This window comes from Hemitrygon akajei, chromosome 5 (assembly GCF_048418815.1).
Source record: "Hemitrygon akajei chromosome 5, sHemAka1.3, whole genome shotgun sequence".
NCBI lineage: Eukaryota > Metazoa > Chordata > Chondrichthyes > Myliobatiformes > Dasyatidae > Hemitrygon > Hemitrygon akajei.
The window spans coordinates 6,557,388-6,584,242 of NC_133128.1; the positions used below are offsets into that span (position 1 = coordinate 6,557,388).

Here is a 26,855-nt window from a genome sequence, read left to right on the forward strand (position 1 = left end):
AGGAAATGTACTTTGGGCAACCTAGTAGCATAGGAGTTAGCGTAATGAGGGTTCAAATCCCACCACAGTCTGTAAAATGTTTGCATGTTCCCATGGGTTCCCAGCCTTTTTTATGCCATGTACCCCTACCATTAACCGAGGTGTCTGTGGACCCCAGGTTGGGAACCCCTGCTCTAGGTGCTCCAGTTTCCACCCACATTCCAAAGACGTATGGGTTCATAGATGAATTGGTCACATAGGTGTAAATGGGTGGCATGGGCTTTTTGAGCCAAAGGGTCTGTAACCATGCTGTATCTCTAAATAAATAAAGGAATGAGTTGTCCTGATCAGATTCCAGTTCAGTGAGCCTGGGCTGGGGAAATGGTGGCTGTGGGTTACTGCAGATCATGGAGATAGTGGTGGAGGGGATTGATGGTGAGGTTACCATCCACACACCTCTACCTAGCTTTGTTCCATCCTTCAACAGACAGATGATGATCAGAAGAAAGGATTCCAGGCATCACAAACATGGGCTTGAGTGTGTTGAAATGTTCTTGCTTGAGGGCGGTGTGTGTGTGTGTGTGTGTGTGTGTGTGTGTGTGTGTGTGTGTGTGTGTGTGTGTGTGTGTGTGTGTGTGTGTGTGTGTGTGTGTGTGTGTGTGTGTGTGTGTGTGTGTGTGTGTGTGTGTGTGTGTGTGAGATCATAGATGTGAATCTCTTCTGCCCATGTTATACACAGTTGTAACCCCCCTCTGACCATCCCTGCTCGCTATTGAATCTGGCGAAGTGGGAGCCCTAACTCCTGTCTCCTTGCCACTGCGATCACAAATAGGTCAACACCATTCCTCTCCCGGCGCTCGTGGGGAGAGGGGGAGGGTCAGCTCTGAAAACCAACTCCATCGTCCTCAGAGGACTCCTTCACTTGACAACATAGAGTTTACACAATGTGTCAGATGATAAGCAATCAGGCTTTACGAGAAAGAAATCTGTCACAAAGTGTCAGATGAAAATTGCTCCCAAACACAGACCATTTCTTTTCTGTAGCTGAAGTGAACTCGCTGAGATCCCCACAACCCTTGCCCCCCACTTCCCTCACATCTGTGATTGTGATAGTCTCTCTGCTGCAAAATCGGAAAGGTCTTCGTGGACAGGTATAAGATTGGTTTCCTCTCCCTCCAATTGTTTTATTCCTGAAGGAGAATGCAAACAGCTTCCTGAGAAGGATTTGTAGTCTAACCTCCAGGCTATGACCTCTGCAAGTTGACAAAGTGATGCATTTTCATCGGATTCGAATTTACATGTAGATTAAAAGGTCATTTAAAATGAACGGTGAGGCAGTATTTTTTAATATCTGTCCACAAGGCTGTGTGACTCACTGTGACAGCGACTGATGGAATAAACGGCAGTGTGTGTTGGGGGGGGGGTGGGGTTGGGGGAGGGAGAGAGAAAGAGAGAGAGGTAGAGAGAAAAACAGTGAGGGAGAGGGCAGGAAGGAGAACGAGAAAGAGACAGGGTAGAGAGAAAGAAACGGGGAGAGGAGAGAGAAAATGAGAGACACTGAGCAGCAGAAACAGTGAGGGAGAGGGAGAAAGTGAAGGAACTGGAAACAAAGAAGGGGAAAAATAGTGAGAGAGAGGGAGAGAGAAAAGGAAAGAAAAAATGAAAGACAGAGAGGCAAAGAAACCATAAGAGAGAGTGGGAAAGAGATTGAGACAAAGGGAGAAAAACAGAGAGAGAGAGGGAGAGAGAGAGAATGAGACACAGAATGAGGAAGGAAGAGAAGGAGAGAGGGAAAGGAAGAGAGAAAGAATAAGTTAGACAGAGTGAGGAAGAGAGAGGAGAGACAGCAAAAATCAGAGAATGAGGAAAAGAGAGAAGGAAAGAGTGAAAGAAAGAAAAAGGGAGAGAGAGAATGAAACAGAAGGGAGAGGAGAGAGGGAGAGAGAAGAATGAGACAATGAGGAAGGGAGAGAATGAGAGAGGGAAAGGGAGAAGGAATGAACATGAGGAAATGAGGAAGAGAGAGAAGGAGTGAAACACAGAATGAGGAAGGGAGAGAATAAGAGAGAGAGAGAGAAAGAGAATGAAACAGAATGAGGAACGGAGAGAAGGAGAAAGGGAAAGAGAGAGAGAAATAGTGGTTTGGGAGTTCAGGGTGTTCTTAATGGCTGCGTCCGGTGACAGTTCAGTGATGAACTGAGAGAACTAGCAAAGTCTCTGCGTTCAAAGCAGGCTGGTAATGAGAAAATTCTTGCCTTTAATGTTCAAGGACTCATTCATGGCTTCTGTCTATTCCATTGTGACGAGACTCCCTTCAATTATCCCATTTATGTTCCTGTCTCCATTGATAATGGCCTTCAAACAGGCAATGAGAGATCATATTTACCTCGTTTTCTGCTGTCAGCTGTGGTAATATCCAGCACTATAAAACCCTGGCCCTTCACCTCAAATTCTAGACAAGTACTATCGCAATGTTCTTCCTCTATGTGTGTGCCTGTGTAGAATTTTGAAATTACACTATTTTGCAGTTTTCAGATGGCCCAGTTTTCGAGGGGCCTCCCCACCTTCGAGGACATCTTCTGATGCCTCAAGAAGATGGAACCCATCATTAAGGACACCTCATCATTGAGGACATGCCCTGTTCTCATTGCTACCATCAGAGGGGAGGTACAGGAGCCTAAAGATACACACCAAATGTTCTCGAACAGCTTCTTCCCCTCCACCATCAAATTTCTAAAAGGTCCATGAACACAACCTCACTATTTTCTTCCCTGTTTACACTACATATTTCTTTTTCTTTTGTAACTTATAGTGACTCTTTTATGTATTGTAATGTCCTGCTGCTGCAAAGCCACAAATCTTTATGATATACGTCAGTGATGCTAAACCTGATTCTGATTCCGTGCTGGGAACATAAATCTTGGCAGTTGCCTCATGTCCAATTCTGCGCCCCACACCTTCATTCTCTGGGCCAGGGTGCTGAAGAGATGAGGGATTGTCCTGCCCGATGTGGACAAAGTTAAGAGGAGTTTTACTTAGAGATACAGTGTGGTACCAGGCCCTCCTGGTACAGTGAGCCCAATTACACCCATGTGGCCAGCTAATGTGCACGGCTTTGGAATGTGGGCAGAAACCAGAGAGACCAGTGGAACCCCACACAGTCACAGGGAGAACGTTCAAACTCCTTGCAGACAACAGCCTGGATCACTGGCACTGTAATAGCATTACACCAACCACTACATTACTGCAAGGAAAAGATTGATGAGAAGGAATATTAGTGATAAGGAGAGGTTTTCAGTTTCTTTTCTCTTTGGGCCATTGGAGACTGAGGACAGACCAAGAAACGTCAGAATCAGAAAGGGGTTTTATTTCACCGGTATATGCCGTGACATTTGTTGCTTTGTGGCAGCACCACATTGCAGTACACAAGAAAAAAAGTGAGGTAGCATTCAGAAGCTGGTTCATTGTCTGTTCAGGAATCTGATGGTGGAGAGGAAGAAGCTGTTCCTAAAGCATTAAAACCTGGCTTGCTGGGCTCCTCCAGCACTTTGTGTGAGTTGCCTGAAACATTGAGTCCGTGTCTTCAGGCTCCTCCACTGAAACTCATGACCAGTGCATTAATAATTATCAAAAAATAACTTGCTATAGCTGTAGCTGCTAACTTCCCGCATTTCTTTTGTGATGATTTCTTGGAACGCTTCCATCTAATAGTCTCAGACAAAGAAAGCGAAGGATTAACTGGAAAATTATTCCCTGCAGTCAGAGTCAAAGTCAAGTTTATTGTCACCTGCACAAGTCCATGTGCGCATAGGTGTGATGAAAACCTTCTCTGCAGCAGCATCACAGGCATGTAGCATCATATGAGCAGCATTCACTTCAAAGGGGTTAAGGGGATTACGATGAAGCTAATGAGCTAGCACCATCAAAGTGCCAGCATGCACACGAAGGGCCAAGTGGCTTCCTTCTGTGCTTTGTAATCTGCTCGTTCTGTGTCTTCCTTCCAACAGTTAGCTGGAGAGTGAGTACTTCCTCAGCTGATTGGGTGATTTCTTGGCTGAGCATGAAGCCAGCATTTTCTAATCTCGTCTCCAATATTTCATAATTAGTAAACAAAGGCACTTGAAGAATCATTTTTTTTTCCTTTGAAAGAAAAGCATCATATCTTTGAATGTTCTGACAGTTATTCATCTCCAGGCTGTGTACATGAGATAAATTTTCTTTGCACAGATACTCCTAGGCAGTCCCAGACGGTTTGCAGGATAGTGTCCTTGCAACTGCAGTGAGGGATCCTGGCTGATTTATCGGCCCCTTCTACCCGACTCCTCAAACCCCTTGTCAATCAAAACACTCTTGTTGTCATGGCAACTTGAAAGGACTAGGCCATCAAGCTTGGGCCTGTGGCTATTGTCATGTTGCTGGAACCCCTAATAATTTATAATAACATCTGGAATACCTCTGACTTCCTAAAACAATATGTAATGTTTCTGTTGCTGTAGTTGACAATTTTATTTTCATTTATTTATTGAGATACAGTGCGGAACAGTGACTCCTGCCCTTTAAGACGCAGTATCAGCAAACCCTTGATTCATTACTAAACAATTCACAATGACCAATAAGCCTACCAACCGGTACATCTTTGGGATGTGGGAGGAAATCGATGCACCCAGAGGAAACCCATGCGGTCACGGGGAGAAAGAACAAACCCCTTACAGTCAGCGATGGGAATTGAACCCAGGTTGCCTGTACTGTAAAGCACTGCGCTAATCACGATGCTACTGTAATGCCTTTTTATAGTTCAATATTCTAATTTTAACGATTTTCAACAATGCATAAAATTTCTACAGTACTGTATGTCTTATAGTGTTATGGTATGTATGAGTAGAGCTGAAGGGCTTGTTTCTGTGTTGTATGACTATGACCCTTTGACTCTATTGGTGCTGGAATTTCAGAAGAATTTTCCAGTGAGTGAAGATGATGGACGAAACCTCTTAATCTTTTCTCCCCTTCTCTCTTTGCCTCTGAACAGCTCTGACAGACAGACCACCTCCAATCATCCGGCAGGGTCCGGCCAATCAGACGCTGGGTGTGGACGGAACTGCCTTGCTGAAGTGTCAAGCCACCGGAGAGCCCATCCCTACGGTCAGCTGGCTGAAGGATGGTGTCAGCCTCCTCGGGAAGGACCCTCGGATGTCACTGCAGGAGCTCGGAAGTCTGCAGATAAAGAACTTAAGGGTAGGTTTTCCACACTGTCCATCACTGTTTGCCGAACAACAGGGACAACTTTCATTTATGTAGCATCTCTAACGTAACTGAAACCATTTTGAGGCTCGTCACAGGAATGCCATCTAATAGGAACTTGGTGTTAAGCCAGGTAGTCTACCTCATTACAAACTTGCACTCTATTAGACCATAAGACATAGAAGCAGAATTAGGCCTGTAACCTTTGATGCCCGGACTAATCAAGAACCTATCAATCTCTGCTTTAAATATACCCATATCTTGGCCTCCACACCCGTCTGTGGCAAAGAATTCAACAGATTCACCACCCTTGGGCTAAAGAAATTCCTCCTCATCCCTGTTCCAAATGGACATCCCTCTATTCTGAACAACACACACTAAATGCTGGCAGAACTCAGCAGGCCAGGCAGCATCTATGGAAAAGAGTACAGGACTCAGGATCTCAGCCCGAAACGTCGACAGTCTTCTCTTTTCCATAGGTGCTGCCTGGCCTGCTGAGTTCCTCCAGCATTTTGTGTGTGTTGCTTGGATTTCCAGCATCTGCAGATTTTCTCCTGTTTTTGATTGGGCCTCTATTCTGAGGCTGTGCCCTCGGGTCCTGTAGGATCTGTGGGGACCCAAGCCATCCCAGAAACAATCTATTCCAGCTGATGCCATCCTGGAAGCAGTATTACAGCATAAAAGCCAAGGCCAGTAGGCTCCGGGACAGCTTCTTCCACCAGGCCATCAAAACTGATGAACTCCTGATTTGAGTGTACTCTATATTACATTGACTGTTCTATTTATTATAAATTACTATGATGCACATTGCACATTTAGACGGAGACGTAACGTAAAGATTTTTACTCCTCGTGTATGTGAAGGATGTCAGAAATAGTCAATTAAACTCAATATGAAACATCCCCTCCACATCCACTCTATCAATAGTTTTATAGTTACTTTTAATATCAGAGAATGTATACAATATTCAACCTGAAATTCTTGATATAACCTGAAATTGAATTGTTATTATTTTACCTTCGACTCCCCCCCGCCCCACCCCACCATGCACTATTGTAATGAACTAACCTGCCTGAGCTATATGCAAGACAAGTTTCTCACTGTATCTCAGTACACATGACAATAATAAACCAATTTAACAATTTAATTTAATATACCAATGCTTTTCCATATCCACTGTGTCAAGATACCCCAGGATCTTAGTTTATTGTTTGTTAGAATTCTTTGTTATAAGAATTCTGAACAGTTCCTTAGTATGATAAGATGGACCTTTGACCTCACAATCTACTTCATTGTGGCCATGCACCTATTCTCTACCTGTACTACAATTTCTCAGTCGTTGTAATGCTTTATTCTGCATTCTGCATATAAATTTACCTTGTGCGGTAAAGTTCCTGTCACATGAATGATCCCACTCACCCTGCTCATGGACAGTTTATCCCATTCCCTTCAGGGAGGAGGCTACGTGTCATCCATGCTAGGACCACCAGACTCAAAAACAATTACTGTCCCCAAGCGGTAAGGCTAATCTACCCCTCCACACACCCAATCACCACTACCTTATCATTTCCTGTCAGTCACCTTATGTACAGACACTCCTGTGCCTTGTGTCACTTTATGGACATACAATCAATCTATATATGCAACCTATCTTAATTATTCATATTTATTGTGTTCTTTATCTTATTGTGTTTTTTTTCTGCTGTGTCAGATCTGAAGTACAAATTATTTTGTTTTCCTTTACACTTGTGTACTGGAAATGATGTTAAACAATCTTAAATCTTGAGTCTATTACCTCAGTGCGCTGTGTAATGATTTGATCTGTATGAATAGTCTGCAAGACCAGCTTTTCACTGTATCTCGGTACGCATGACAATAATAAACCGATAAGGAGTAGGTTAGGACAGGAGACCACAGGTTCTGTCATCAAGCTGACTCTTAAGCATAGACCTAGAATGCAGCTTTGTCTCGGACCTTGATTCTGAGGGTGGTGGGGTTCTCTCCTTTTACCCTGAGTTCTGCATGCTGACATAGTCCCTGAAGTTCTCAACAATAAACTAAGAGCAAAAGATTATGCAAATGCTCTATCATGCCGTGTCTGTGGGAGGGGAAACAGAGATAACATTTTGGGTTGAAGACACCATTTCTGATGGTTCAGTCTTTGACTCCGCCTAGCCTCCCACAGATGCTGTCTGACCTGCTAAGTATATCTAGGATTTTCTGTCTTTATTCTGTCCCAATGTTTGCAAGATTTTTTTGACTTTCCCTGAAATTTTTTTGACTTTAGCTGAAGAAATTTGGCTTGTTCCCTAAAACCCTCACTAATTTTTATAGAAGCACTGTAGAAAGCATTCTTCTAGGGTGCATCACATACCATCAACGTGGTATGGAAGTTATCCTGTCCAAGACTAGAAGAAGCTGCAGAAGATAGTGAACATAGCCCGGCACATCACAAAAACCAATTTCCATCCTTGGACTCACTTTACACCACACGCTGTCGGAGCAGTGCTGCCAGGACACGACCCACCCAGCCAACACACTTTTCGTCCCTCTTCCCTCCGGGAGAAGGTTCAGGAGCTTGAAGATTCGTGCGGCCAGATTTGAGAACAGCTTCTTTCCAACTGTGATAAGACTGCTGAACAGATCCTGATCTGGATCTGGGCCGTACCTTCCAAATATCCGGACCTGACTTGCACTACCTTACTTTCCCTTTTCTATTTTCTAATTATGATTTATAATTTAAATTTTTATTATATTTACTTTGATTTGAACTTCAGGGAGCACGAAGCGCAGAATCAAATATCGCTGTGATGATTGTACGCTCTAGTATCAATTGTTTGGTGACAATAAAGTAAAGTAAATTCTCATGCCGTTTAATCATACCAGGTTTGATCGAAAGGTTGAGTGAGGTGAGGCTTTTCTCTCTGGAGCGAAGGTGGGTGAGAGGTGACTAGCTAAAGGTGGACAAGGTGATAAGAAACATAGATCATGTACAACCAGAGACTTTTTCCCAGGGTGGAAATTGCTAATATAAGGGGGTGTCACTTAAAGTAATTGCAGGAAAGTATACAAGGGATGTCAGAGGTAGGACTTTTACATAAAGAGTAGAGAATGTGTAGACCATGTTGCCAGGAGTGGTGGATGAGGCAGATACACTAGGAAAATATAAGAAACTCTTAGATAGGCACACAGATTAAAGGAAAATGGAGGGCTGTGTAGAAGAGAAAAGATTAGTTTGTTCTTAGAATAGACTAAAATGTTACAATAACATTATGGGCTGAAGACGTAGTAGCTGTAACCAGCTCAGACTTACAGAAATATCACAAACTACTGAATAAATATAAGAATGATTAGAAAAAGAGCAAATGGAACATTAGCTATAATCTCAAGTTAATTTGCAGTTGTAAAAACTAATCTCTAGGGAGGGTAGAGATGAGATCCACCAAGATGTTGTCTGGATTGGGCAGCATTAGGGAGGGTTGAGATGATGTCAACCAGGATGTTGTCTCGATGAGGTAACATAAGGGAGGGTGGAGATGAGGTCTTCCAGGATATTGTCTGGATGGGGCAGCATTGGGGAGGGTGGAGATGAGGTCCACCACAATGTTGTCTGGAATGGAGTTCTCCAATTATAAGGAATGATTGCTGAGGTTAGATTATTCTAAAGACAAGAAAGTCTGCAGATGTTGGAAAGCCAGAGCAACACACACACACACAAAATGCTGGAGGACCTCAGCAGGTCAGGGAACATCTATGGAGGGGAACAAAGAGTCCACATTTCAGGCTGAGACCCTTCATCAGGACTGTAAAGATAGGGGGCAGAAGCCAGAATAAGGGGGCTTCTGCCCCTTCTTTTTCAGTCCTGATGCAAGGTTGTGTTATTCCCACTGTTATTCTCACAGATTTACAAAATTATGAGAAGCTTGAGACGGGATAGGAAGTTAAAATCTTGTTTTCCAAGCCAGAGAAATCTGGAACTAGACGGTGCAAGTTTAAGGTAGAGAGGAGAAATATAACTGAGATGTGAAGGGTCTAGGCAATCATTCCACCCCTTGTTTCTATGAAAACTCTACCGGGATGTCCATCTAAAGGTCTAACCATACAGTACACCACACCTCAAGAATGATGCACTGGCCTTGGTAGTCGCTGAGAAAGAGGTTCACAACTGGCATCTGGGAGTTTGAGGGTTAAATTACAAGCTCAGGTTACATTAAATTGTCTTGAATTTTCCATGAGTACAGAAGATTAAGGGATTATTTAATTGAAGTATTTAAGATGATTAAAGGATTTGATTGGGTAGATCAAGAGTAATTATTTATTCTAGTTGGGGGAGCCAAGAAGAGGGGACCAAACCTTAAAATGAGAGTAACACCCAGATAATACTGCAAGAAATCAGCAGGTCAGGCTGTATCTATGGAGGGAAATAAACAATTGATGTTTCAAGCCAAGATCCTTCATCAGGAATAGAAAGAAAAGGGGCCAGAAGCCAGAATAAGAAGGTAGGGGGGGAGAGGGGAAGGAGAACAAGCTGGCAGGTGATTGGTGAGACCAAGTGGGTGATAGGTGGAAAAGGTGAAGATGAAGGAATCTGATAGGAGAAGAGAGTGGACCATGGGGGAAAGGGAAGGAGGAGGGACACCAGAGGGAGGTGATGAGCAGGTGAGGAGAAAAGAAGGGGTAAGAGGGGAGCCAGAATGAGGATTGGGAAAGGAGACAAGGGAAAGGGGGAAGGAATTACTGGAAGTTAGAGAAATCAATATTCATACCATCAGGGTGGAGGCTACCCAGACAGAATATAAGGTGTTGCTCCTCCAACCTTAAAGTGTTCAGGGAGTAACTCTTTGGCATTGGAGTACTGTGAGTAGTTTTGGGCCCCTTATCTAAGAAAGGATTGTTGGCACTGGAGAAGGTCCAGAAGAGGTTTATGACAATGAAAGGGCAATGTATGAGGAGAGTTTGATGGCTCTGGGTCAGTACTTGCTGAAGAATGGTGAGGGAGCAGAAATCTCATTCAAACCTATTGAATATTTAAAGGCCTAGATAGAGTGGATGTGGAGAAGTTGTTTCCTATAGTGGGGGAATCTAGGATCAGACTTGGAACAGAATACGTCCCTTTAGAACAGAGATGCGGAGGAATTTCTTTAGCCAGAGGGTAGTGAATCTGTGGAATTCATTGTCACAGACAGCTGTGGAGACCAATCCATTGGGTATATTGAAAGCAGAGATTGAAGGGTGCTTGATTCATGAGGGTGTTAAATATTATGGGAAGAAGGCAGCACAATGGGATTGAGAAGGATTATAAGCTAACCATGGTGGAATGGCAGAACAGTCTCAATTGGCTGAATGGCTAATTCTGCTCCTATGTCTTATGGTCTTATTTAGAAATTCTCTTCTTTAATAGGTTGTTGAAATGAGAATATAAGGTGTTGGAGCTGAGTAAGTTTCTTGCTACTTCTGGCTTGCCTCTGCTCAGGTAGTTGTTTCTCAGGACAGAAATGGCTACTGCAAGGGGGCAACACACACAAAACGCTGGTGGAACACAGCAGGCCAGGCAGCATCTATAAGGAGAAGCACTGTCGACGTTTCGGGCGAGGACCCTTCGTCAGGACTAACTGAAAGGAAAGATACTAAGAGATTGGAAAGTAGTGGGGCGGGGGGGGAGGGAGAAATGCGAAATGATAGGAGAAGACTGGAGGGGGTGAGATAAAGTTAAGAGCTGGAAAGGTGATTGGCGAAAGTGATACCGAGCTGGAGAAGGGAAAGGATCATGGGATGGGAGGCCTCGGGAGAAAGAAAGGGGGAGGGGGGGAGCACCAGAGGGAGATGGAGAACAGGCAGGGTGATGGGCAGAGAGAGAAAGAGAGAAAAAAAAACTAAATATGTCAGGGATGGGGTAAGAAGGGGAGGAGGGGCATTAACGGAAGTTAGAGAAGTCAATGTTCATGCCATCAGGTTGGAGGCTACCCAGCCGGTATATAAGGTGTTGTTCATCCAACCTGAGTTTGGATTCATCTTGACAGTAGAGGAGGCCATGGATAGACATATCAGAATGGGAATGGGACGTGGAATTAAAATGTGTGGCCACTGGGAGATCCTGCCTTCTCTGGCAGACCGAGCGTAGGTGCTGCCTGGCCTGCTGTGTTCCACCAGCATTTTGTGTGTGTTGTTTGAATTTCCAGCATCTGCAGATTTCCTCATGTTTGCACTACAAGGGGGCATAAGTTTAAGGTGATTGAAGAACAGTGTAGAAGGGTTGTCAGAGGTAATTTTTTTTTGCATTGAGAGTGCAATTCTCTGCCAGGGGTATTGGTAGAGGCAGATACATTGGAGACATTTAAGAGACTCTCAGATAGGCAACAAGGATGTTAAAAAATGGAGACTGAAAAATGTGGGTGGGAAGGGTTAGATTGATCTCGGAGCAGGTTAAAGGATCAGCACAACATCATGGGCCAAAGGGCCTGTACTGTGCTGTGATCTGTGTTCTATGATCTTCTCTGATAAAAAATTGCGTGAAGAACTCAGTAGGTTAAGCATCATCTGTGAAGGGTGAGGGATTGTCTGTGTTACGAATGGAAACCTTTCATTATCATGACACTTGAAAGTTGACCATTCATTTACTCCCACAGATGCTGCCTGCCTTGCTGAGTTCCTGCAGCAGTTTAGCCTAGATGCCAGCATCTGCAGTTGCTCTTGTCAGCTTCCTCTGAGCTGCTTGCAATGCAAGTAAATTCTGTTACTTAACGAGGTCATTACCATAGAATCAAAATCCAGTTCATCTCTGACATACGTCTTGGAGTTTGTTGTTTTGTGGCAGCAGTACAGTGCAATACATAAAATACTGTAAAATATAGTAAATATAGAACTATATATAAAAATTAAATATGTGGTGCAGCATCGAGAAGGTTTGATGAGCCCGTCTGAACGGGTGTTTAAATTTGAATGATATTCAAGTCCGGCCTTGCATTGCATTCCTTCATGTACAGCCCTGCCCCCGTCCCTGATCCACACTTTCTCCTTAAACATACAGCCCTTCCCTGGCAGATGTCAGAACCCTGGTTAGATGCCAGCTCTTGTTCAATAAATTCCACAGTTAAACCACTTTGGTGAGAGACTGATGCAGGCATCAATAAACATTTAAAGAAAAAAGTTGAAGTGAACTTTACCACTGGGAACTACCCTGAGAGATTTGCCTCCCATACAGCCAAAGCTGCATTCCTGATGCAGAGTCTGTTGTTCATTGAGGCCGCTAAAGAGAATCCTGCTTTTATTTTATGTTAAAGAAGGAAAGTACTGAACTCTCAGGAATTGCACAATTTAATAAAGAAGTAACAAATAGAAAATGCTAACCTGTTCAATATGATGCACACCCTCGGTTTAAAACTTCAGTATATTTATTTAAACAAATCCTACCCGCCTTAGACATTCTCTCTTAGGCTCTAAGAGCATCAGATATGGGTGCAATCGCTGGGTTTAACCCTAGCCTAATGACTAGACAATTTACAATAAGCAATTAACTTAGCAACCGGTACACCTTCAGACTGTGGGAGGAAACCAGAGCACCTGGAGGAAACCCACACAGTCACTGGGAGAATGTACAGACTCCTTACGGGCAGCAGCGGGAATTGCACCCAGCTCACCTGTACTGTAAATCGTGCTAACCACTATGCTATTATGCCGCCCTGATATATTTTAAACCCTTTTCTCTAATGATTCAATAAACTTTATACTATTCATTTGAGCACTTCAAGACCTCCCATGCACCTGCTGTATGTAACTCTCTAAGGAATATGGGGAAGAGGTGTGAGATTTAGGGAGAAGGTGAGGGTGAGGGATGGGGATGTGGTGTGAGGGATATGTGGAGCTGGGGTCAGGGATATGTAGAAATGGAGATATTGTTTCGTGTATATGGGAGAAGTTGAAGGTGAGAGTTAGGGGGGAATGTGGAGGTGAGGGATATGGGAGAAATTGAGAGTGGGAATGTGAGGAGTGAGGAATTTGGGGAGAAAGTCTGGTGGATATGGGGGAAATGAGGATGAGGGATATGGGAGAAGGTGTGGAGAGGGATTATGGGAAGCAGTGGGTTGAGAGTTACAGGGAGTGTGGATATAAGAAAAAGATGGAGGTAAGGGATATGGGGAGGGATGAGGGATATGGGGAGGGGGTGTGTGAATGATGATAAGTGATTAATACAAAAGTGCTGAGAGTCAATATATCAACAAGATCTTCTTGAGAATTAATATCCGATGACTAAATCGCGTTCCTCCTACTCCCCCAGTCAGTTCACTTGCTCAGTATGTGAGCAGGGCAGACAAATCTTTCCTGCTTGAATCTGGTCCCTGTCTGGAATCGTGACAGTGCGGTAAATAAGAGAAAGGCTCCAAGTGATAACAGATAATGCAAAGATCTCAGAGACAGTGATTAAGGAAGATAAGACTACTTTGCGTCCATGAATATCCACCAGCCTAAATAATTTTAAATCGCCTTTGGACAAAATACAATTTATCGAAAAGTTAATGTCAGCATTGCGTAGGTAAACAATTTAGCCATTCTTGTCATGTTGCAAAGCATGTGTGGGTCAGCGGGGTTAATGTCTTTCTGCTGTTGGGATGGGATTAAACTCGTTGCCTCAGCAGTCAGTTCTACCTAGGTCAGCCCCCGAGAACACCGATTAATGCTGGCAGTCGGGGAAATTCCAGAGCAACGCACACAAAATGCTGGAGGAACTCAGCAGGTCAGGCAGATCTATTGAGGGGAATAAGCAGTCCATGTTTTGGGCCAAGACCTTTCCTCAGGACTAGAAAGGAAGGGGCAGAAGCCAGAATAAGGTGGTGGGGACTGGGGCAAGGAGCAGGTAATTTCTTTTGGCCCTTCTTTTGAGTTTATCCAATTCTGTTTTTTTTAAATTAAGCATTAAAGCGCCAAGGAAACCCTGCTGGCCCTTTAAACCACACCACCCCGGCATCCCCCGACAGCCTTGATTTAACCCTAACCTAATCACGGGACAATTTACAATGATCAGTTAGCCTAACTGATGCATCTTTGGACTGTGGGAGGAAACTGGAGAACCTGGGGAAAACCATGGATTCCTTAGGGATGAAGTACAGGGGCTGCTTACAGAACAGCGGGGGAATTGAACTACGAACTCTGACATCCGGAGACATAACAGTGTCGTGCTGACCGCTACACAACTGTGGTGCCCAAAAGTTGTTGTGTATCCCTGATCAGAACAACTTGCTGAGTTAAAAGAAATGATTATAGGGCCCTGTAGTGTGCTGATCTCTACCTACGCTCTTGACTTCTAGTCTGAACTCTTACAGGTACATACTGTGGCTCAGACAGGGGAGCAGGCCCTTCACTCCACCATATTGTGCTGAACTAATTAAGTTAATGACATCTATTTAATACAAACTCCTAAAAACTTTTAAACTAATCCCTTTACCCAAACCTGGCCCATGTCCATCTGAACTTTTCCTATCCATGTATTTGCTCAGAGCCATTGGACTCATTTTTAGAGAGCTCTGCAGATCGTACCACGATGTAATTCTGGTTTCAAGTTACTCCGTTCTTCATTGCAATTTTATACCATTCTGACTGGGACAGCCCTGAACTGAACATTCCTAGACTCTGTCAATGACATTGTGGTTTAATGTTTAATATTCAAGCCTAATCACAAGACAATGTACAATGACCAATTAATCGACCAGCTGGTATGTCTTTGGACTGTGGGTGGAAACCAGAGCACCCGGATGAAGCCCACGCGGTCACGGGGAGAACGTACAAACTCCTGACAGACAATGTCAGGTGTTACGTATTCAGACAACAATAAATATATGTGAGTTAGGCAAGGGTTTTTATAACAAATAACACATTTATTAAACACTGAAAACAAACCCCCCAAAAGTAAACAAACACTAACGTAACCGGAAAACAGCTGCTGTGCGGCAGCTTAACAGTTCTTAAAGCGATGCAGCTCAAACAGTTCTTAAAGCGATGTTGCAAAAACAGTTGTTTAAAGCGATATTGCCAAAAGTTCAAAATGCTCAGTCCATTTAAAAGGAGAGACTTTTTAAGACGATTTAAATTCTCTTCCACGTCATTTTCCTTCGATCCCCGGCGTCGAACTCTTCCCACGTAGAATTTTATGAAACGTAACGGTTTAAAGGCACTGACCTCTTCTTCCACACTGTCCTCAATCTCCTGCTATCCCGCAGAGATTAACACGAGAACAGTCAACAAAATCCTTCCGAATGAGGATCACACAAGGTCGAACCCATTCCACTGTCGAAATTCGATTCTCCTCAATCTTTAACTCCCAAACTTTTATCTTCACTCTCCACAGTAAAGAAACTGCTGGCAATGACCTTTTAAACTTTAGGCATTAGATAAAACTTCATTTTTCAACTAAACTGCGTCATCACATTAAATCACGCAGTGGCATGAAGTCAGCTTGGCAAATCCAGCCACGAACTGCCCCTCCCCACAGGGTGGGGTCTTCCTTTTATAACTTGTTAAAAAAAAACTGTCACATGACCTCTACTAGCGGGAAAATGACGTCACTCCACCATCACAAGACCATTACCTCAAGTCCAGTATAACTTCAACCCCAGTCACGTGACAAGGGTACCACTGTCACGTGTCACGGGTATGTAACACAGGAAATGAACCCGGGTCACTGGTACTGTAAAGCGTTGTGCTAACCAATACACTACCATTTTCTTTGAACCCTTTCCATGGTTGTTCTTTGTTTCGTGGCTATCCTTTGGAAAATGAACCTCAGAGCTGTATACTGTATACATACGTTGAAAATAAATTGACATTGAATCTTAGAAATGTGTTTAAACATTGTACCTTCCCCAGCAACTCAGTTCAGATGCTAACCCTCCATGCACATTAATGACCTTTATTGTATCTGTCTCCTGCACCTAGAGCATGAAGGTTGGTGGAGTTGTGGCTAGTATAGAAAGTTGTCTAGGGTTACAGCAAGACACTAGTAGGATGCAGGGTGGGACTAAGTGGCAGCAATTCACTTTGGAAGTCAAACTTGAGGGAAAAATATAGGGTTAATGCGGGAGGGGGATGTCACAGGTAAGTTTTATATACAGAGAAGGGGAGTGGTAGAGGCATTAGGGACATTTATGAAACTCTTTGATAGGCACATAGATGATAGTAAAATGCAGGTCTATGTGGGAGGGAAGGGCTAGATTGAAAGTAGATTAAAAGGTCAGCACAGCATTGTGGGTCGAAGGGTCTGTACTGTGGTGTGATGTTCTATGTTTTATATTTGCCTTTGCAAAGAATGCAAGATCATGTTTAATTCTCTTGTCCATATCCCAGGTAATGGATTCTGGAATCTACACATGTGTAGCCACCAGCTCAAGTGGAGAAACTTCCTGGAGTGCGTTTTTGGAAGTACGAGGTAATTCCTCAACATTAATTCATTAGCAGTGCTCCCACTACTGAGAAGCTGAAGGAAAGAAATAGATGTGGACAGGGGTTGCAGGGAAGGTCAGAAAGCATTCACAAGCTCAGCTGGTCAACCCAACACACATCGATGGGAGAGAAGATCACAACAGATGAGATAAGCTTGAAAGACAGATGCTGAGTCAATGAGTGCCAAGTTATAACGATGATAGCACAGTGATCACTTTATTGGCCCATCTATCTAGAGCTCACATGCTAATTATATCATAGAAGAATACAACTCATCCAAGCCAGTCATTATGTCTGCGATCAGCCCATGTGGCACATCGAGAAACAGCTCAGACCTAGGTGTTCTTTAGTTGTTTCGTAACTTTGCAGGGATGATTTTGGGGGATGGAGTGAGGAGGTGGGTGGGACAATATGAGAAGCTGAGAGGTGATGGGTGGAAGAGATAAAGTGCTGAAACATAAAGAATCTGATAAGATAGGAGAGGAGAGTGAACCATGGGAGAAAGGGAAGGAGGTGGATAGCCAGACGGAGTTGATGGGCAGGGGAAGGAAAGAGAAGGGTTGAGTGAGTGTGTCACCATAATGAGGAAAACAAAAGTGGGGACAGGAAACAGAGGGAAGTGCTTACCATAAATTAGAGAAATTGATGTTCGTGCCATCAGGATGAAGACTACCCAGATGGATTAAATGTTGCTCTTCCATCTTGAGTATGGCTCATTGTGGCCGTAGAAGAGGCCGTGGACAGACATGTCGGAGTGAGAAAGGGCAGAACAATTGAAATCTGTTAGGGTTAGGGCTCATTTCAGAACAGATAAGAACTGCCAATAAACCCTGCGTCCATGAACAAACAATTAAATATCAGTGGATGATCAGGAGGTCAAGTGTTGGTGAAGGTCAGAGGATAATGGGAAGGGTATGTCAGGGTGAGAGGTTAACTTCTAGGTTGATGGACAATCAGCCTGAGATAAATTCTGTAGACTATATGATGATGAGAAGTCATGGTTAAACCGTAGGTCACTGGTGGGTCAAGGATTGTGGTTGCTGATCAGATAAATGTTTGATGTTCTCCTTCGTGGATCAGGGGTCACAAGATAAAGAACAGAGAAGGAGATCAAATTCTGATTTTTTTCTCCTCTCTCTCTCTCCCTCTCTCTCCCTCTCATTCTCTCTACAGAGTCAGGGCCATCGACGGTCAATGTTAAAACAGATGTGGATGCTCTTCCGGGGTCACCCTCCAAGCCCCAGGTTGCGGATGTCACAAGGAGCAGCGTCACCCTCACCTGGTTGCCAGGGAAACACACCGGGTCTTCACCTGTCACGTCATACATCATTGAAGCCTTCAGGTATGCCAGCACTTTTCACAAAGATGTTCCAATGTTATAGGGAGATATTGGACAGGTTAGGACGTTTTTCCTTGGAGTGTGGGGAGCTCAGCAGCGACATTATAAATGTTGAAACAATCTTTAAAGATTACTTACCTAAACCCATCATCCCTACTGGGACATAGGCTGCCACCAGCAGCTCACCAGAGTCCTCTACCCTGGACCAAACGTTTAAATTATCCCCAGGTGTGACCCATTTTCAAAGGTCGTTCCTCTCCCAGGGATGAGGTCTTTGGAGCTTCTGTTGGAGTTTCTGTAGCCCTGGGTTTTTACAGGATAAGGTTGCTAGTCCCATGTCCAACTCTCCTCCTTTCACAGTTGGGCTTGGGACCATCCATGGTGGAGTTAATCTTTAAAGATTATATTAGCTTTATTTGTGACATGGACATTAAAACAATGAAACATACAGTGAAGTGCATCAATCGCGTCTATGACCAATACCGTCCAAGGATTGTGCCGGACAACATGTGAGTGTTGCCTCACTTCCAGTGCCACCATAGCATGTCCCTCAACTCACTAACCCTAACCTGTATACCTTTGGAATGTGGGAGGAAACTGGAGCACATGGAGGAAACCTATGCAGTCATGAGAAGGATGTACAAACTCCTTATTTTTTTAAATTCAAATTTTTATTATTATTTATTATTATTTTTCAAAGCAGCACAGCATATCATAGAGCAGATACAGCACAGCATATTTACACAGCCATCCCATGACAGGCAAACGAATAAGACTTACAAACAGAAAAAAGTTTTAATTTAAGTTTAAATTAACATACAACCAAAATTGATCCCACACGTCTTGCACTTTTCCCTCACTGTTAATTCTTCCCAACATGTGTTCATATGATGAAATCTTAATCATTTCCTCAATCCATTCCTTCACAGTAGGAGATCTGGGTTTTTTCCAGTTTTGCAATATAATTCTTGCAACTGTGATGAGATCCATCTTTAAAATATTAAATTTGTCATGGTTCACATTAGATATCACTGTCCTGTCACCCAAGAGACAAAGCCGTGGGCACAAGGGCAGTGTGGAACGCAGCCAATTCCCCAAGAGATCAAGAACTTTACACCAAAATGGACGAACCATAGAACAGTCCCAAATCATGTGAAAATATGTGAAAATACCCACCTCATTTTTACATTTCCAGCATAAATTATTATCAACAATCCCCATTTTGTGGAGTCTAGTTGGTGTCCAATAATATCTGTGTACTATCTTATACTGAATAAATTTCCCTCTCACTTCCCTAATATGTCTATCCACATTTGTTAAAATATTTGACCACCCATTATCTTCAATATCGCTTCCAAGATCTTTCTGTCATACTGCTTTGAGATTGTTACACGGTTCACCCACAGAGTGCTCGAACATTTTATAAAACACTGATGCTTTATGAACTCCTTATTGACAGTGATCACTGGCACTGTAATCCATTGCAATAATTGCTACACTACCATGCTGTCCCAATCATGAACAGCGTAGATCAGGAGGATGGTCAAGTGCTATTTCCCACGTCAGAGGAGTCTAACGCTGGGGGGTGGGGGGGGGGGGGCACAGGTTTAAGGTGCGAGGGGAAAGATCTAAAGATCTAAAGGGAACATGTTACCAGAGGTAGCAGTAGAGGTGGGGATAACTAAAACATTTAAAAGACATTGAGCCTGGTACATGGATTTCATAGATCTTCATAGAGCAATCAGCATGGGAACAGGCCCTTCAGCCTATCTGGTCCATGCCAGACAAAATTGCTATCTAAGGCAGTCCCATTTGCCCATGTTTGGCCCATATCCCTCTGAAACTTACCGTACCTCTGAACCTGTCCTAATTCCTTTTAAAATTTAGAGGAATGAGGCCCAAATGCAGGCAAATGAGACTGGCTGGGAGAGACACATTGGTCAGCATGGAATAGTTGGGCTGAAAGGCCTGCTTCCATTGTGTTAAACTCCTTAATTCCCGAGCCAAAGCATTCCATGGGCCCATTCTCTTTCTGCAAATACTGTTCCACTTCTATGCTCCTTACACCTTCAATGGCATTTTAACTCGACAATCCATTAATGCTGTTTCTCCGAATGAAGAGGAACAGTTTTTCTCCATTAACTCTATCAAAATTCCGCATAATTTAAGAAAAATTTCAATAAATCTCTCAGCGAGCTCTTTTCCAATGGAAAGTCTTGCTTCATTCATTCTATCAGTGTCTGTATGATTAAATATAACATCAGGTTTTGATCCATTACATGATCCATTCACGATAAATGACCTGGAATTTGAAGGCAGGGAGGATGCAATGTATAGTGTAAAACTTTCTCAAGTGAGAGACTGTGATGAGGGATTCACATAGGACAGAAGGATGCCATTCTACCCATCCAGTCCATGTTGGCTTCTGGAGTGTTGACCTGTTCTGTTCCGTGCTCTTTCCCCACCTATGAACCTATAGGTCCACTATGGACTTATCTCATGTTCTTGATATTTATTGATTATTAACTTATTATTATTGTTTTTCTCTTTTGTATTTGCACATTTCATTGTCTTTTACATTTGGTCGTCTGTCTTGTTGGGTGTGGTCCTTGATTGATTCTATTGAGTTTCTTGGATTTATAGAGTATGTCCACAAGAAAATGAATCTCAGAGATGTATTTGGCAACATATAAGTATTTTGATAATAAATTGACATTGAACTTTGAACACATCCTCACTGGTTCTGACCTTCTGAAAGCCCTGGAGAATTCTGTCTCCAGTGTCCCTACAGGTTGAGAGTTCCAGATCATTTCCATTCCTGGATAAGTTCTTCCTCAGACCTGCTACATCTGGAACACACAAAGCTGAGGTGGTGACCTGCAAGAAGTTTTTAAGATTATGAGAAACGTAAATAAGCCATAAGACAAAGGAGCAGAATTAAATCATTTAGCCCATTGAGTCTGCTCCACCATTCCATCATGGCTGGTCAACCATCGCTCTTAACCCCATTCTCCTGCCTCTCCCCAAAACCTTTGATGCTCTTACTAATCAAGTACCTATCAAACTCTGCTTCAAATATACCCAATCACTTGGCCTCCACAGCCACTGTGGCAATGAATTCCACAGATTCACCAGCATCTTGTCAAATAAATTACTCTGCATCTCTGTTCTAAATAGACATCCTGCTGTTCTGAGGCTGTGCTCTCTGGCCCTTAAAGCCTCCCACTACTGGAAGCATCCTCTCCATGTTCACCCTATATAGGCTTTTCAAAATTCAGTTGGTTTCAATGAGATCCCTCTCATTCTTCTCAACTCCATTGAGTACCAGCCCAGAGCCATCAAATGCTCCTTATGTGTTAACCCTTTCATTCCTGGGATCATTCTTGTGAATATCCTTTGGAGCCTCTCTAATGCCAACACATCTAAGGGATCCAAAACTGCTCACAATGCTCCAAGTCTGGTCTAACTAGTACCTTATAAAGCCTCAGCATTACATCTTTGCTCTTATATTCCAGTCCTCTCAAAATGAATGTCAATATTGCCTTTGCCTTCCTTACCATAAACTTGTATTTGCCTTCCTTACTACTAGGAAGGGGTGAAGCTGGGTGGGATGTGGGAGGGGTGAGTGTTACCTGTGACAAATAGGAACTTGATCCATCAGGGATGAGGGAGGGGAACGTGCTGGAGGGTGGGAAGAAGGGGGAGGGTGGAACTCCAGAGCAGTGCTGAAGTAACAACTGTTTTCGACATTCCTCCCTTCAGCCAATCTGTGAGCAACAGTTGGCAAACAGTGGCAGACCGGGTGAAGAACACTTTATTCACTGTCCGGGGCCTGAGGCCAAACACTATCTACCTCTTCATGGTGCGTGCCGTCAACGCGCAGGGAGTCAGTGATCCCAGCCAGATGTCCGACCCCGTCCGCACTCAAGGTAAGAGTTTCCTGCCAGAAAGGAACTGCAATTGAAATTGGTTTACTATTGCCACATGTTCTGAGATATGGAGGAAAGTTTGCCTTGCATACTGTTCATACAGATCAAATCATTACACAGTGACCCAGAGTAGAATAAGGTACAACAATAAGAAAGTGAAAGCAGAATAAAATGTGACAGCTACAGAGAAGATGCAGTGCAGGTAGGTTTACTCCTGAAGCCTTTGCCATGAGTGGGTACAGCTGCAAGGCAGCAGAGGTTTGAGATCAGAGTTTTCCTTCTCCTAGATGAGCTGCCAACCACGGCAGATGAGCCCCATTTGCCAGAAGGGACTGGTTTTAAGACACTAGTAACCCATCTTTGCTCCTTCACCTGTCAGTAGGAACAGTTCCACTGAGCTTAGTAGCTAAGTCACACATAAGACTATAAAATCTCGGAGCAGAAGCCGGCCCCTCAAGTCTGCTCCGTCATTCAATCATGGGCTAACCCAATTCTTTCAATCATCTGCCTTCTCCCCAGACCCTTTGATGCCCTGGCTAATCAAGAACCTATCTCTGCTTTAAATGCACCCAATGACTTGGCCTCCACAGCTGCTCGTGGCAACAAATTCCACAGATTTACCACCCTCTGACTAAAGTAATTTCGGCAATGAAGGCCAGGGGCTGGACTTGGGTGTTAGAGGCTATTTGAGGTGCAGACCATTGGGAGCATTTAATAGATAGTGGGAGCTTATCCCCATTACCCCCTCCCTGGCTGTAACAACCATAGCCTTTATTACCCTTCCCATCTATGTACCTGTCCATGGACCTAGATGTGACCATCCATCGCATCCACTCCCCTCGTGATTTTATATATGGCCCTAAGTTCATCCCTCATTCTCCTACACACTGGGAAAAATAGCCCCAGCCTACCCTGCCTCTCCTTTCAACTCAAGCCCTCCAGTTCCAGTGATATCCTTGTGAATCTTTTCCAGCTGCATGCCATCTTTCCTACAGCTGGGTGACCCGAACTGTGCACAGTAATCTAAGTGTGGTCTTACCAACACCTGGCACAGCAGCAGTATGACATCGCAACTCTTGTACTCTGGCCGATGAAGGCAAGTGTACCATATTCCTGGTTCACCATACTGTCCACCTGTGTCATCAGGTTCAGAGTACTCTGTACCTGTATGCATGGGTCTCTCTGTTCTACAGTACTCCCCGGTGATGAGCAGTCAATGTGTCAATGTCCTGACCTGCTTTAGCTGTCCAGACTCAACCAACTTTTAGAGACAGAAAACAATACAGCATAGAAAAAAATCATGTGGTTGGGGGTGGGGGGAGTCAAATAACTTCCTTCTCCTTCACCATGTCCCTAAAATTTAAAGAAAAAGATGAGCTTTATTTGTCATCAGTATATCAAAACAGTGAAACATACAGTGAAATGTGTCATTTGCATCAGCAATCAACAGAATAACAGGATTCAGCTGGGGGCAGCCCACAAGTGTCACCATGCTTCCAGCTTACTAACCCATATGTGTTTGGAATATGGGAGGAAACCGGAGCACCCGGAGGAAACCCACATGGTCATAGGGAGAACATACAGACTCCTTACAGACAGCATAGGGAATGGAACCCCCAATCATGATAGCGGGCTTTAAGTGTTCCACTAACAGCCATGCGACTGTGCCAGTCTCTAGTACTAGTGGGCTAGAATTAGTACTATAGGCTAAGTGGTCTTCTGCTCTCCTATTAGTTTTCCTGGGATTGCCATCAGCTTGTGCAGACTCAAGGCCTCCCCCGCAGCCCACACTCAGACCTCTGAGGGACTGGCATTTACACGACAGCTCCAATCAGCTCAGTGTGGCCGCACTGATCTACATCTCGGAGACCCAAAGGCAGGTGCCTGTGTCAACAAAATGTCACCCGGCGTGATTGGATTTGGACTGTCGGCAAACAGAGAGTGAACGCTTTCCGAATCGAAATTAGAAGCGAAAGGGTCTCAAGTGAATCCCTTCCAATTACCAGTGTCCAAACTGAACTTTAACTGGACGTGCCATTTTCTCTCTCTCTCTACAAGGGCAGCTGCTCTCTGGTGCTTTCCTTGTCTGTCAAGTTGCAGATTAGATGGGAAGACACAGGCTGGTTATTTGACATTATCTGGTAGTTCAGGTTGTTGGGGGTGGGGAGACCTTGTCCGAGTGCTCATAGGTTAAGGGTGAAAGGTGAAATATTTAAGGGAAACTGAGGGGAATCTTCTTCACTGAGGCTAGTGTGAGTGTGGAATGAGCTGCCAGCAGAAATGGTGGATACCAGTTCAATTGCAACGTTTTAGGGAAGTTTGGGTAAGTACATTGATGGGAGGGTTATGGATGGCTGCGGTGCAGGTGCAGGTTGGCAGGACTAAGCAGAATAAGTTTGGCATGGACTAGACATGTGCTGTAGTCCTCTGTGACTCTATAACTCTAGAGAGCATGTCTTGTTTTAAGCGTATGTTGAGTGAGTAAGGGTTTTTCTCTTTGGAGCAACGAAGGGTGAGAGGTGACTTGATAGAGGTATACAAGAGTATACCTCTAGTATACAAGAGATATTGATCGAGTGGACAGCCAGAGACTTTTTCCCAGGGTAGAATTGATCAATATAAGGTGGCATAATTTTAAGGTGATTGGAGGAAAATACAGGGAAGATGTCGGAAGTGTTATTGTACGGAGTGGCGAGTGCACGGGAACAGAATAGTCAACATTCTGAGTCAAAACCCTGCACCAGCAGCCGAAACATCGAGAGTCCCTCTCCCCTGACAGATGCTGCTCGACCTGCTGAGCTCCTCCAGCAGATTGTTTGTTGCTCTGGATTCCAGAATCTACCATCTCTTGTGTCTCCTCTGAAGAATATGCCCTTTGGTACCTCCTGTGAAGATGTGATCACAATGAATGACAAAGAAAGAGGGGATGGGAATGAGGAGGACAGAGCAGAGGATGAACCAGCAGCAGATAATGGATGTAAGGAAGGACAAGCCAATGATTGGGTACAAATGCAAACAGAGTAAGTAGTTAGTAATAGTTAATTGGTAATAGTGTACCACAGAGGCAAAATTTAAAAGGACAAAGAATGCAAGACTGAAGATGATGCTTTAAATGCACGTAGCATTCGGAATAAGGTGGATGAGCTCATGGAGTAGTTAGAGATTGGTTGGTATGATGTTGTGGGCATCACTGAGTCATGGCTGAAATAAGACCATAGTTGGGAGCTTAACATCAAAGGATATACTTTGTGTCAAAAGGACAGACAAAAAGGCATAGGTGGTGGTGTTGCTCTGTTGGTAAGAGATGGAATTGCACTTTGGAAAGAGATGACATAGGACTAGAGATTGTTGAATCTTTGTGAGTGGAGTTAAGAAATTACAAGGGTGAAAAAAAAATTATGGGAATCATATATAGGCCTCTAAACAGGAGTCAGGATGTGGGGTTGAGATTGCAAAGGGAGCTGAAAACATCATTTGATAAGGGTAATGACACAATTGTAATGGGGGACTTCAATATGCAAGGGAATTAGGACAATCAGGATGGTGTCGAATCACAGGAGAGGGAATTTGTTGAATGCCTACAAGATGGCTTTTTAGAGCAACTTGTGCTTGAGCCTACTCAGGGAAAGGCTATCTTAGATTGGGTGTTGTTTAATAACCCTGATCTTATTAGGGAGCTTAATGTAAAGGTACCCTTAGGAGACAATGATCATAATATGATTGAATTCGTACTGCAGTTTGAGAGGGAGAAGCATAAATCACATGTATCAGTATCACAATGAAATAAAGGGAATTACAGAGGCATGAGAGAGGAGCTTGCCCAGGTGGATTGGAGGAGGATGCTGGTGGGGATGACAGAAGACCAAAGATGGCTGAAGTTTCTGGGAATAGTTCGCAAAGCACAGGATAGATTTGTCCCACAAAGGGAGAAGTTCTCAAATGGCAGGGGTAGGCAAATGGGGCTGACAAAGGAAGTTAAAGACTGCATTAAAGCCAAGGAAAGGACATACAAGGTAGCAAAAGTGAGTGGGAAGTTGGATGATTGGGAAGCTTTTAAAATCCAATAAAATACAACTTAAAAAGCTATAAGAAGGGAAAAGATGAAATATGAGGCCAGACTAGTCAATAATATAAAGCAGATACCAAAAGTTTTTCCAGTTATATAAAGAGTAAAAGAGAGGTGAGAGCTGATATTGGACCACTGGAAAATGAATGGGGTGACATACTAATGGAGGACAAAGAAATGGCAGATGAATTTAATAGGAACTTTGTATCTGCCTTCACTGTGGAAGACACTAGCAGTGTGCCAGAGGTCCGTGAGTGTCAGGGAGGAGTGCTGGGCAAAATGAAAGGTCTTAAGGTGGGTAAGTCACCTGGACCAGATGGACTACATCCCAGAGTCCTAAGAGAGATTGCTGAGGAGATAATGGATGCATTGGTCATGATCTTTCAAGAATCACTTGATTCTGGCAAGGTCCCAGAGGACTGGAAGATTGCAAATGTCACTCCACTCTTTAAGAAAGAAGGAAGGCAAAAGAAAATGCCAGATTGCCTAACCTTCATGTTTGGGAAAGTGTTGGTGTCTAATATTAAAGTTGAAGTTTCAAGTACTTGGAGACTAATGATAAAATAAGTCAAAGTCAGCATGATTTCTGTAAAGGGAAATCGTGCCTGACAGATCTATTAGAGTCCTTCAATGAAGTAACAAGCAGGGTGGGCAAAGGAGAGGCAGTGCAAATCATTTACTTGGATTTTCAAAAGGCATTTGATAAGGTGCCACACATGAGGCTGCTTAACAAGATAAAATCCTATGGTGTTACAGGAAAGATACTGGCATGGATAGAGGAATGGCTGACAGGCAGGAGGCAGCGATTGGGAATAAAAGAGGCCTTTTCTGGTTGGCTGCCAGTGACTAGTGATGTTCCTCAGGGGTCAGTTTT

At 43.7% G+C, this 26,855-nt stretch overlaps 1 protein-coding gene across 5 annotated transcripts in view; it reads left to right on the forward strand.

The window, feature by feature from the left end:
* The window catches only part of robo2 (roundabout, axon guidance receptor, homolog 2 (Drosophila)), a 1,389,008-nt gene that overhangs the window by 1,204,969 nt on the left and 157,184 nt on the right, over positions 1-26,855 (forward strand). For all 5 annotated transcript variants that reach the window (XM_073044783.1, XM_073044782.1, XM_073044780.1 and 2 more), the window contains 4 exons: positions 5,006-5,211; positions 16,552-16,633; positions 17,821-17,989; positions 21,749-21,915. In XM_073044783.1, coding sequence (XP_072900884.1) covers positions 5,006-5,211; positions 16,552-16,633; positions 17,821-17,989; positions 21,749-21,915 — 624 coding nt within the window. The remainder of the gene's footprint in view (positions 1-5,005; positions 5,212-16,551; positions 16,634-17,820; positions 17,990-21,748; positions 21,916-26,855) is intronic.